This window comes from Oryzias latipes, chromosome 23, assembly GCF_002234675.1.
Source record: "Oryzias latipes chromosome 23, ASM223467v1".
Classification (NCBI taxonomy): Eukaryota; Metazoa; Chordata; class Actinopteri; order Beloniformes; family Adrianichthyidae; genus Oryzias; species Oryzias latipes.
The window spans coordinates 17,991,816-18,004,813 of NC_019881.2; the positions used below are offsets into that span (position 1 = coordinate 17,991,816).

Sequence of the window (12,998 nt, forward strand, 5' to 3'; positions counted from 1 at the left end):
TAGTTCTTCCAGACTAAGTGGATGACCTCGCAACTGTTACTTGGTTTCAAGAATTCCCGGCAGTGACGCAACTGTTCCAGACACGCATGCAGGTGCTGCTGGCGGCGAGGGGTGAGTCCGTGTTCACGTAAGCGGCTGTTTGAGAAAGAAAGTCACAGCTGAACATTCAGAGGTTAGAGGATGTGAGTCACGGAGCTCGAGTCAGAACAGACAAAAAAAAAAAAAAGAAAAAAAAAGAAAAACGGTTCAAATGTTCCCTCCCGTTTAGAGACGGAAATGTTCAGAAACCTGGAATCTTCCTGAAAAATGACAACCGATCATTTGGTGCTAGACACTTTTGGGAAGGACTTCAGGAATTCTACAGAAGAAGAATAAAGTTCCAACTACAATATTGTAGTCCAGATTTCCTCCAGTGTTACCAAAAAAAAAGAGTTCTCGGTGGTCTTTTAGCCAAAAATCCTAAAACCTTTTCTAAAACATAATTTCTTCACAGCAATAGTAGATACTTTATAATATAATATAATACTTAGAAATGCAATTTTAAGCCTAATTTTCTTTTTAGACGTCATCCATCGTTAAAAGCAACATTTTTTTCCAGAGTGGGTCTTTATGTTTTGATGAAAGCGTTTGAACTTCCTCCTGAAGGTGGAAGGGAATGCCGTTCACATACCAGCACAACAACTCATCGTTGTCAACATGATGCCTGCTGATGTGCCGGAGCACAAGAGTAAAAGTCAAAGGCTGACGTGTAGAAGTGTGTTCACGGCGAGATGACACCAAACCATCATCTCGACCAGCAGAGGAGGACACACACTGCAGATCACACATCTTCTGCTTTTACTGCAGCACCATGAACGCAGCAGCAGCAGCTTCACAGAGATCTCAACCAGGAAGAGACAGCAGTGGAGGTGAAACACACATAACTTGAACTATTTAATGAATTGAATAAATCCCTTAATGCATTTGACCAATCAGATGGAGCCCTTCAAGTTGTTGTCCAATCAGATGGAGCGCTTATGTTAGATGTTGCCCTTCTAATTAAACTAGGGTCATTTGGAGAATAATTTAAGGTATTTTGACTCTGATTTAATTTAAACTTTTGCAGTGAAATGGAAATGTTTTTGTTGTTTTTGCCATTTGTTCATTTATCGCAAGTTATATCGTCATCGCAATATTGATCACCAAGATCGCGAGTTTCCCTCATATCGTGCAGCCCTCGAAATAAGGACATTTGTTTAACAAAAAAACCCACAAAAAGCTAAACTTGAACTTGTGAATCCTCACTTATGAATGCAACTACAAGAAGAAAAGGGACTCAACAGAACCTTTGGAACCTAATCCAGGATTATTCCCACTGGTTCTGAATCCCAGATTATAAAAACAAAATTTCATTAAGTCACTGGTTTGTAACAAAAGATTATTCTAAGTGAAAGTTTGTTCAAATTCAACCCTAAATGAATTTTTAAATGACATCCTGGAGTAACTAGTTCTCAGTCTGGTCTTTCAGGAGCGTGCTGTTAACCTTTCACTCTGATGCAAATCAAGTTTTTGGGGTTTTTAACATGTTCTTGTGGCAATTTTCTCCTAATGGAGGACATGTATGAAGAAAATTTAACTTAAAATTGCATTTCTGAGTATTTTTTTATTCAAATCGTTGTGAATCAGGAGATGATTAAAAAAAAGCTGTTTGAAAAAGATTGTGATTGAAAATACACAATCACCTTGTTCCAATCCATTCTGATGGATCCATTAGTAGACCACCAGATCCACAAACGTCTTTGTTTTCCATGCTTTTGTTGAACCGGTAAGTATTGAGGATGTAAGGGGCTGTAAGCTAGAGGGAGTGCATGTAAACAGAGAGCTCTCAGCCCACAACTCAGAGATGAATTTCTGATGAACTGCTGCAGAAACTGCGTCCTATAAAAATTAAACAGATTTTTTTATTTTGGCTAAAAACGGCAAAAATCATGACCATTTCATGACTTCTTTTTTCATCCATTTTGCCCTAATACATCTAAATTTTTTGTTTTGTTCAAACTAAAACTTAATACTTGAATACTTTTTTATTGGACATTTTGTACTCTTAGTTTATTATTGAGAAAGTTGAGTAATTTTGTTTTGAAGTAATTCTGATTAAATTGTAAGACTCATCTCTGGTGAAAACTAGTAAATCACAGGAAGTAAGTATAGGTTTCAAGGTAACAAAGAAGTTTTGTTTTTTTTAGTGTTTGTGCAATAAATAAATAATTGGGCTATACACACATGACATATATAATAAATAGTCAATCTGGCCTAATGTCAATAAAGAAAAAGTATTTACATTAATACAGGTATTTTCTGTTCATCTGTGTACATTTAATTCAATTTCATTAAGTGAACCTTCTTTGCGCTTTGACTGAGGTCTGTTTTCCCAGGAGACAACAGAGAACGTGATTTCTGCTGTCCACGTGCGGACACGCACGCGCGCACACACCTGTGCGCTTCCTTTGATTAGTGGTGTGACACTTAACCGACACTGACACCTTTTTAATCGCCGTGTCTAGTAGAAAACACAATAAAACATTCGTAAATCGCTGCTGCTGTTGCTCTCTGCTCATCAAGACTGAAAAACTAGGATGAGGCTCTTCCGTTAAGTTTTCAAAATAAAAGCCGAATAGCTCAGGTTATAAAACCATTATGATATTGTTGCATAAAATACTGATTTAAATTTAATATAGCTTGTCAAAATTATTATTAAATCTATGGTATTTACATTTGGATGAAAGTCACATGGTAGATCAATAAATTTATCATGGCTACAATATTTAAGACGGATAGACAGATATAGGCTAGATATTACTGAGGTACTATGTTTTTTAAAGAATATCACAGTATTGTGCCACATTTCTTAAACCTCATGCTGCAAAATCTATCATTTAAGAAGCTTTGTCTTGTGATGCATGTCAATTACGATGAGAAAAAAACCGCTTTAATAATGAAACCATTAAATCTCATAATTTAAGAACAAAGTAGTCATAAAAATGCAATTATTCATTTAGCATTTTTTACAGATATGAATTCCATCATACACCCCAATTCAGTAAATACATTATCAGGATATGGAAGAATGTAATCTTTGTTTAATGTATTACTTACAAAACTGCACATCAGAAATCTTATATTGTTTAAAGCTTATTAAAATGTATCCATAATATGGTAGAGAAATTAAACTGGCTTCATTATTTTGAAGGTCACAGCTCACGCTTCCGGTTTGCTAAGCGTTAGCTACTGCTAGCTTGCCGTAGCTGCTTCACGCTGACCGCGGCTCCAACTATCCCGCTGCCCTGTTGTCGGAGGCGGCTACAGCTTCCTGCTAACCCCCGTCCTCTCAGAAGCAGGACCATGGTTGAGTGAAACTAACGTAAAAAAAAAAACGCGCGTGCGTTTCAGCGCTCACATGAAGAGCACAGTCGCGTTTCTCCTCGACCCGGGTGTGCAGATGCTCAGTCAGTCCCGCGCGCTCATCACCCAGCCAGCCCGAGCCAATGAATGATGCTCCGGCGGCGGCGTGCCACGACACCCCGCTGCTTTCAGGACCCCCCCACAAATCCCATTTGGTTGTGAGCAGGAACAAACGGAACCGGATCCTCTCTTACCGTTGACAGTTGCCGCTGGTTCCGTCCTCCCGCGGCGTGTTTGCCTCCTCCCGCTGGGATCCTGTGCGCCCGGCGCCTCCGACCGTCCGTCGGTCCGCGCGTGCGTCTGCAGACTACAGCGGCTGAACAGACGGAGGCTCGCATATGAGAAAGTGAGTGGGAAGGGCCCGGCTGTCACCCGGTGTGGGCCCTCCCCCCGGCACCCGACTGGAGAAAGCCACAGTTAAAAATGTGCAACAACAAAGTTGTTTTTAGATTATTTGACAGTCAAAAGAATTCTGTCATTTAGTTTTAGTCATTTTTCCTGTTTTAAAAAAAAAATCTATAAGAAGTTGCTTTGCTGTGGTCAATTTTTTTTAAATCTATTTTTACAAGAAATTGTTTTGTCATTTCTGTTTTTAATCTATTTTTTGTAAGAATTTATTTTGCTTTTGTCCTTTTTCAAAAATTTTAATGTATTTTCATTTTTTGCTTTAGTCATTTTTGACGTATTTTATAAGAATTTATTCTGCTTAAGTCATTTTTTCAAAATTTTAAATGTGTTTTTATAAGAATTTTATTTGCTTCAGTCATTTTTGATGTAATTGGTAAGAATTTGTTTTGCTTTAGTAATTTTTTTTCTGTTTTTTGATCCATTTCTGTAAGAATTTCATTTGCTTTAGTCATTATTGGCATATTTTATAAGAATTTGTTTTGCTTTGGTAATTTTTCCCCCTGTTTTTATATCTATTTTAGTAAGAATGTATTTATTTTTGCTTTTATAATTTTTTCACATTTTTTGATGTTATAAGAATTGTTTTGCTATATTTCTATATTTAGAAATAATCAGGAAATCTTAGATTTCATAATTCAATGTTTACAAACCATGTGTAAACATCCAGCAGGCGTGCAAAAAACATGACATTCCTCTTACTAACCTCGCAGCCTGAACTTCAGGAGAAGACTTTTTGCTTTTTACGGCCGTCTGGAAGCTCCAACAAAACCTGCAAAGCAAATATTTATCCTGCAGCTTAAATGGAGAAGCTCTGCACGCCTGAGCCTCGGCGTGACAAGCAGCCAGGTGCCCCCCTCCAATCCTGTCACACCAAATCCACCTAAACTCTGTCAGAATGCACAAAGAGGAGGCAAACCTCAATACGTCCCTCATGTGTCAACAAGATTTACTCCTGTAACAATGTTTTCCACCTGAGCTCAGGTAAATCCTTTTAACTTTCTTCTCAAACTGCTGACCATTTTTCTTCTAGAAAATGCCTTTTCTGCTGAAATAAAGCGCGCTCCTTGTTTACGCAGCATGAAAACACTGCATGCTCAGGAATTTCCAGAGTGGGCCTTCTTCCCAAATGAGTTATTTTCCCACAGCGACTGGAAAATTTGGCCAACTCATGAGGACGGAGCAGACCTCTGTGATACTGTTAAACCTGCATGAGGGTAAAAAAAAAGGAAAATACATGACAATTAATCATTACGAAATCAAACAAGTTTAAAAAAAAATAAATATTACGATGAAAAGGTGTCCAATGATTTTATTTGAACAACACCACCTCATCAGAGAAGGTTACCTGGTCAATACTGACCTCTAGTGGTCAAACACAAGAAATGCACTAAATGTGTAAATTTAGATTTTCTTCCTTTTTCATTGTAAAAATAACTAAAAAATATTTAAAAATTTACATGCAAATAAGAACTTTAGGAGACATAATAATCTTCTTGATAATTACACGCCTCAGAGAATGAAATAAACCTAATTCAGCAGAAATCTTCCTCCAGGAAGAAAATTAAAATAAATTGGTTTAAAATTGTTTCCTAAATTTTCACCGCTTCTTTGTTTTTATCAGTAAACAGAATTCCTATTTTAAAAAAAAAGGGATTAGTCATAAGAGTCTGCAACATTTTGAGGTAAATTTGAATTTCTTTAAACATTTTAAAAGAATGAAGGAGTGAATACATTTATTTATTCTCTATTCAAACATGGAACTTTTTTTAATTTAAATCTTTTTATTTTAGCCACTTTATAAAAATATTTTTAAGCAGAAAAGCAAATTAATGTTGCACATCCAGACAGAAATGTCATGTTGTGTCAAGATTTTCTTTTTATTTTGTTGCCTTTTTAGAATATAGTACAGGTAAACAAGGTTTTTTTTCTTGCAAAAGTTTATATTTTCATAGTGTTGCATTTCATAAAAATACTTGCTCCACTTACAGTCTGTGTGGCCATCAATAGTACACAGAGTCATATTTATATTGGTTTCACACACTGCCATAAAACTACACAGTGATACATGTGGTGCTGTGATCACAACGCGGTGTCCAGGCGCTCCTCGGGCTTTGGAAGAAACTCGCCGCGGCGTGGAAACGAGTGACTTGTGCAAAAATCCAGTCTGTCGTCCTGCTTCAGTCAAGGGGCGGAGCTTGATTTCTCCATCCTGAACTCTCGACGGATGGCACTTTAAGGTCAGGCTGCTTTCTCCTGGGGTAATCGCTGATTAGAAAGGCAAACGTAATGACTCCCTTTGCCCCTGTGAAGCTTTCTGCCACAGCAGAGGAGGCGGAGCCTAGAGAGCCGCTGCCTCCAGGGAAAAATTACCCCTTCATTTCACATCTGAAAAGAAGGTAGAGAAGCTGTGACAAGATTTGTGGAGCCGGTTTGATAATGGTTTTCTAAACGCCCCCCCCCCCCGGGCAGCTGGTAAATCCGTTTAGTCGCCATCAATATGGACCGCGGCGCCGTCATGATTTGTTGACGGGGGGGGGGGGGGGGGGGGGGGTCTGTTTTTATCCTGAATTACCACAAAAACAAGGATTTATGCTTTTTAATCTGCTCAGCTGCTGCCTGTTGAACGTCCAGCCCGACTGTTTCCCAAACTTCAGGGGTTCAGTTCTGCCAGGTGTTAAAAAAACCACGACGACTGGAAGACGCTCAAAAAATGAAAGAAGAAACTAGTGGAAAAGGGGAAAAAGTCTTCCAATTTTTGCTTTTTTTGAAATTGTAATTGTTCATTAAATGCATTTATGAGTCATATCGGATCCTAAAAATTTGGATTCTTGTATTCTGTTACCCAAAAGGCAGATAATACCACATGTGCCAAATATAGAGAGAACACAATTTTGTGTTTTGTTAAACGTTCTTGCCTTTTTCCTAATATTTTGTGAACTTTTGCTGATATATTATCTATCCTTTTGTAGTTTGTGGCTCAGAATAGCGTGAAAAATGAAGAAAAATACTACATTTCTCTATTGTTTCATGACTGAAGGGTGCAGTGCAGGAAAGTCGAGTTTGTTTTTACTCCCCCCTCCCAAAAAAAAACAGGTTTGAAGCTTTGGCACCGATTTGGCAAAGGCGTGCATGCTGAACATCTCAGTGCGGACAGAAAAATTGGAGGCCGCTGACAGGGGGGGGACGTTTATACGGGTCGCACACGCCGATAAATATGGTGATTTGGTGATGATGATGGAGGAAATTTATTAAGAGGATTAAACAAATATTTGCATTTCTGAGAATTTCTTTATCCAAATTGTTGTGAATCTGAAAAAAGATGAAAAATACTTTTGGAAAAAGAGTGTATTTGTGACGTAGAAAATACAGTGGGCGGGGCACAAGCTTCCCCCTGCTCCGCGCCGTCAGCAGAAGGGGGGCGGGGTTGCTACATTCCAACAGTCCTGCCCACAACTTAAAGGCAACTCCTGCAGAAACTATGTCCTAGAAAACAACACAAGTTTGGGGATTTGGGCGACAAAGGACGTAATCATGATAGAACACTGGGAACACTTTGAACACAGATTAAAAGATGATCGGGTTTTCAAAGAAGCACAGATTCAGGTTTCTGATCCTCAGACGGACTGTGCTGACCCCACTTGGAGAGATTGTTCTGTGCCATGAAGCTCGCAGACGCTTCAAATATCAAATATCCTCATGTAACACAGATGTGGGTGAAATAGCAGCTCGTGGTGAAGCAGCTGAAACATTAAAACCTTTGACATAAAAGCCAGACTCTGACAGACTAAGGCACTCTGCGCCCCCATCCGCTCCTCCTCTCGGCGTCCAGCTGGACGCCGCCGTCAAAAAACAAAACAAAAAAAAACAAGAAAAATGGAAGCCATACAGTCTGCTGTTCCGCTCCATCTCACTTTCCATAAAGGTCTTTACGTTGTTCTATTTACAGAAGAAGCTCCATATATTCAATCTATGTCTGGAGATCTCTCATCACCTGATGGACTACAGTCTGTTAAGGCTCTGCTGATGACTGCATCTCTCCTCTGCCGTCATTCACTCCCTTTAAAAACACCCCACTTCATAAAATAGACTCCGCTCTGATCTGTACATATGAAACACATCCGGGAGCTGCTTCCTGTCCGCCCGCGGCGCCCGCGGCGCCCGCTGCGCCCGCTGCGCCCGCTGCGCCCCTATGACAGTGGAGGAGTTCCCAGTTCTTAAGGTGGTGGGTGTACATTTGTCTTAGAATAATTTAAGATACGCTTCTATAAATAAAAGTTTAAAGTCAAGCAGGTCCAGGTCGCCCCGCCCTCCTCTGTCGGGTCTTTCTGCAGGAGGATGGGGTTTGGGGGGGGGGTGAGTGGTGTTTGGGTCCAGATGGTTCTGTTCCGTTATCTGCTGAGCGTGGACGTGCCAGTGCGCAGCGTGCTGGGCAGCTTGTCGGACCCGGGGATCCTCCAGGGCCCGGGGGACACGGCGCTCTTCCTCCCCGCTGCGACGCCGCTCTTGTTGGGCGGGGCTCCGTCCAGCTCCCTGACGCCGGGTTTGCTCTGCTTCCGGCCGCTCCAGCGCTCCGCCTCGTCCCTGCCGGTGCCGTTGGGGTGCAGGAGCCCGGAGCTGCTGGGGGAGGGAGCGCAGTCTCTGCTGTCCGCGGCGCGTCTCTCCTTGGACCTTCCTCTGCTGCTCCTGCAGGGTCTGGGCTCCCCGCTCTGCGCCTCCCTGCCTCCTTCTCCATCAGTAGCGGGCTGCATCCTGGGACACTTTTGGATGGACCGGCCACCCTCGGTCTGGGCTTTGCTGCTCCCCCCTCTCCTGCCCTGACCAATGGGCTCTCGGTTTAGCAGCTCGACTTTCTGGGGGCTCCTGGCACGCTCCGTCCTGCTGTCTCGGGCCCCAGTGTCCCGACTCAGGTCCTGAGGTGGCAGATGAGGAGGGTCTGACACCAGATGAGATGAAGGCGATGGCATAGAGAGGCTGTCGATTATGGGGGCTACTTCCAGCAGGCTTGGGGAGGCTGAAGGGCGAGCGTCCCATGGGGCTGCGTTGTCTGCAACAGAAACATGCTCAGTGAGATGCAGAGGAGAATGCAGCATCATCGTCTTCATCACCACAGCAACCAATCCTGCCTGAGTAGCTGCTGAATGCGTCACTTTACCTCCAGTCTGACTCTCAAAGCTGACCTGTAACCATGGGGTTCACTGATTGGAGGATTTTCCCTACGGGGCGGGGCTCCAGCCAGAGGGATGACTGTTATACTTCAAAGCGATCGGTCATGGCGCCAGTCGCATCCACAATCGCGCCGTCCAGTTCATGCTAACGTTGTTTGGATTTGGAGAACTGCGATGAACTTCTGAGCGCCGTTTTTACTTCTCAAACAAGCATTTATTATTAACGCGGCGTCCTGCTCATTCACTTGCTGTAAACGTGCTGAGGAAGAGGAGGGCAGTGTGTTCGTCCACTAAGCAGAAACAAGCAATACGGAGGCGAAAACAGAGGAGAACTGCATTCTCTGTCTGTGCGTGAAGTTTGGTTTTTCCTTCAACTTCAGTTCCGTTTTCATCATTTTCAGCGTTAAAAAGACATTTTTTCTTCAGGTTTTTTCTTTCACAGCGGTAATCCGAACTATGAAAGTTGGTGTCATAGAATTCCAGCTGGGCACAAACCACGCATTTCTGTGATTTAAAACAGACACCATCCATATGTCATGACCAAATCCAAGCCTCTGATTGGTCAAAGCTCAACCTGGTTTAATTTTCTATGCGTTTTTCAATGGCTGCATGTTTTGTACATAGAGCTGGAAAAAAGGTCGTAGCAACGTGCGCGCCTACGCTTGAATGTAGGAATTTTGAAAAGTGAAGCCCTAAACGCACATTCACAGATGTTTTTCTAGACTTTTTATTGGAAGTGGCCGCTTGAACGGGCGTTACCGAGGGCGGTGTGAACGTAGCTTTACAGAGCTACATTCATTTAACAGACCTGAATGCATGGTAATTCGTTAATCATCACATCATCTACTAAATTCTTGTAGTACACAAACCAAACTGTATTTTTGGAAATGTTTTCTGTTCGAAAGTTAAAAGACGACAGATGGAAATGTCTTGTTTGAAACAAAACTCAAAGGTGAGCAGGGAGCGACGTTTTCCCCCCGCCTCCCTGGCTGACTTCAGACTCTGCCGTCATTTTTCTACAGGTTTATCATTTCCACCTCCTTCTCCGGCTGAAGCCCTCTTAAAGCTACACGCGAGCACCTGAAGGGAGCTGAAGGAGGCTGATTTACATCTCCCCACCATTTTCACCTCCTCCTGCAGCTTTTAGGGAGTCTATCATGGAGAAAAGCCCCGATTCCTGACTCGTTATTTATTTATTTTTTTGTGGGTGGTCACATCAAACACGTCAAAGCACACAAAGGGTTAAAGTGAAGAGAAAAACATTGGTATGGTAACAAACCGTGTCTTTAGAGTGGCCCATTAGGAAGAAATAGGGGGAGCCATGCTTGTCACTTTTCATGCACATGGAGAGACTGGAAGATACCATTCCTATAGAAGGGGAAGTAACAACCTAGAAGGATCAATTAGTGATAGATCACTGAAATGGACAGAAGATAAACTAGTGTTAGTCAAGATAGAAGACAGTCGATTAGTTTGTTCATCATAGCTCAGCTCAGGTTTAGAATAGTATGAAAGGTCAATGAAAACAGAATCAATACATGCCAGAATTAATGTACCAAGGCTTGACCAAATATTACAGAAGGTAAGAGACTACAGTCCAGAAACTGAGACAGATGAGAGCTGCAGTGGAGCCTGGCTGGGGGAGGCGCTCACCGTACTCTGGGACCTGCCCCGTGCCCCTTTTCAGGAGGAGACGGACACGCCTGCCTCCGGATTTGATGAGCTCGATGGCTCTGGCGTGGGTCATGTCCCGCGTGGTTTCCCCGTTGATCTCGATGATTTGGTCCCCGACCTGGAAGCCAACAGAAAGCCATGATTTGACAGAAACGGAAGTTCGGCCGCATGCACGAACTACGGTGGCCCTGAAGCGCAAATCACACACACACACACAAAAAAAACACACTAAAGATCACATCAACAATTAAATGGATAAGAAAAAAAACAACATTACATTTTAGAAATGAAGACAACATTTCAGAAACCGAAACAGGATTTATAAAACGAAACATTTCAGAAAAGAAAGAGGAATTTTCCAGAATTCCAAATGAAATTGTAAAACCCGAAACGCAATAAGAAACTGGAAAAGGTCGGAACGATGGGACATTGTTGACCGGATGATGACGTTTGTCCATCATTTCCACCGAAAGCTATTTGGCATGAAGCGACACTGGACGTAACATTTAAATTGAAGACGCATTTGAAAAATCAAAAGCGTCAAAACTCAAACGTCTTGGTGCAATTGCTCTAAAGAGACACAGAGAATGAAGAATTCATCAGATTTAGTGATTTGAAGTCAAAAAGAGTTTAGTTGACTTGCTCTTGTGCTATTATACTAGATTCCTCCTGTGTTTCATGAAGCGAAATAAGCATCAAACGGTAGTGAAGAGTTCAGGTATTCAGTCTATTATTATGATTTGTCTCTCAAAATCATAAATGTCCATTCTCGTTTCTGTATTTTATTAAATACCTTTCTCTCAAAAGTGCGACTTGCATATAATTTCTTCTTCTTTATTTGCTGCTGCGACTTATACTCTGGAGCAACTTACAGAACGGAAATCAAAATTGTCTTAAAAAAATATCAAAAAAAAAAGATGAAAAAATATCAAAACAAAGCAGAAAAACTGAGATATAACAGCAGGAAAATAGTGCTTCTATAACCTTATTAGGAGATAAGACATTTACTTTTCCATTTCCTTCATTTTAAGTCCTAAAAGAATTAAAAGAATTTTTTTTTAGAAAGTTTTAATTTATTTTGTTTTCCAAAAAAATCAACAAAATTATCTTAAACGTAAAAGATGTCAACATCCATGACTTGGTGGATTTTAGAGAATAATAAAATCTCTTAGCGGAGCAGAAGAAGAGTTGGTCCAAAATAAGAAGTAGATTCTGTTGTGCGTGGTTCTACGCTCCAGTCAGACTCTTTCTGCTCTTCAATATGAAGCAGCTGTTTCACTCCATTACGGCGCTACACAAATGTTAACCAGAAGTGTTTCATAAAAGGTTCCCAGAGGCTGTGGCTCCGAGGTTGACTCATGGAGAGGATTCATGGGGAGCAGGAGAAAACGCGACATCCAATTACAGGAACAAATGCAAAAGGTTCTCCAGTAATGGCTGGGGCAATTTAAAAGTGAGGAGCGGACTTGAGTCGAGAGGGGAAGTCATTAGGTGTCATTACACTGGTTTGAAGAGGTGAAAGGCAGAACAATTCGCTCATTAATCCTGACCTCCACACAGCGGAGGAAGCACAGCTCAGTGACCATCTTAAGTAAAAAGGGAAACAGCATCGGAACATGGAGCTCAGGGCCAAGGAGACATCGATGATGAGGGGGTTTGTCCCCTCAGTTTTATGTAGGGTCAGGACTCTAATGACGTATTCTGAGCTGAAATGTGTTCATTTATTCAATTAATTTCAGCTGCAGCAGGAAAACTCCTGAGTTCCAGTGTGACATGTCACAGTGACCACAGAGGAGGAAGACGCTCTGCAGCAGGATGTGTTTTTAGGTCTTATTTACCAAAGTAAAGAGCAGTTTGAGGCTTTCAAAATGGATCAAGACCAAAGTGTTTCTGAACCTTCGCCCTGAAAAGATTTCAGTGGATCTTTAGGAGAGAAACTTTAAAAGTGTGTTAGTCTGGGAATGAAATCCCCGTTTTCTCCTGTTAAAGTGTTAAAATACTACAAAAATTAAGTAAGATAAAAAAGACAAAAAAGTCTAAAGGATTTTGTCTAACTTCCAACAAGATGCTTTAAATTTATGAGAATCAGACTGAGATATTTGAAAGAATGAAGTAAAACTAACAAAAAGGAAGTTCAGCTTTTCAGAATAAAATTCCAGCATCATTGTCTTTTATTGTATTTATTCTGCAATCAATATATATCTTAAATAACTTTGATATATCTATGTATTTTTTGTCTCTTTGCATTTGTTTTTTTTTCTGAAAAAAAGGATAAACCAACCAGTAAACTAGCTAATTAGAATTAAATCC

The 12,998-nt window shown here is 41.2% G+C and overlaps 2 protein-coding genes across 12 annotated transcripts in view; both read right to left on the minus strand.

The window, feature by feature from the left end:
- Positions 1–3,794, minus strand: part of LOC101162802 (fatty acyl-CoA reductase 1) — a 56,541-nt gene extending 52,747 nt beyond the window's left edge. Inside the window, exon 1 of the mRNA XM_023952248.1 lies at positions 3,636–3,794. Coding sequence (XP_023808016.1) covers positions 3,636–3,779 — 144 coding nt within the window. The 5' untranslated portion in view covers positions 3,780–3,794. The remainder of the gene's footprint in view (positions 1–3,635) is intronic.
- Positions 3,795–6,381: 2,587 nt separating this feature from the next.
- Positions 6,382–12,998, minus strand: part of magi2 (membrane associated guanylate kinase, WW and PDZ domain containing 2) — a 246,075-nt gene continuing 239,458 nt past the window's right edge. For 10 of the 11 annotated variants that reach the window (XM_023952647.1, XM_023952644.1, XM_023952646.1 and 7 more), the window contains 2 exons: positions 10,668–10,806; positions 6,382–8,893 (listed from right to left, as the gene is read on the minus strand). In XM_023952647.1, the coding sequence (XP_023808415.1) occupies positions 8,238–8,893; positions 10,668–10,806 (795 nt within the window). In that variant the 3' untranslated portion in view covers positions 6,382–8,237. Of the gene's footprint in view, positions 8,894–10,293; positions 10,383–10,667; positions 10,807–12,998 lie in introns of all 11 variants that reach the window. The other variant, XM_023952653.1, reaches the window with a different exon arrangement.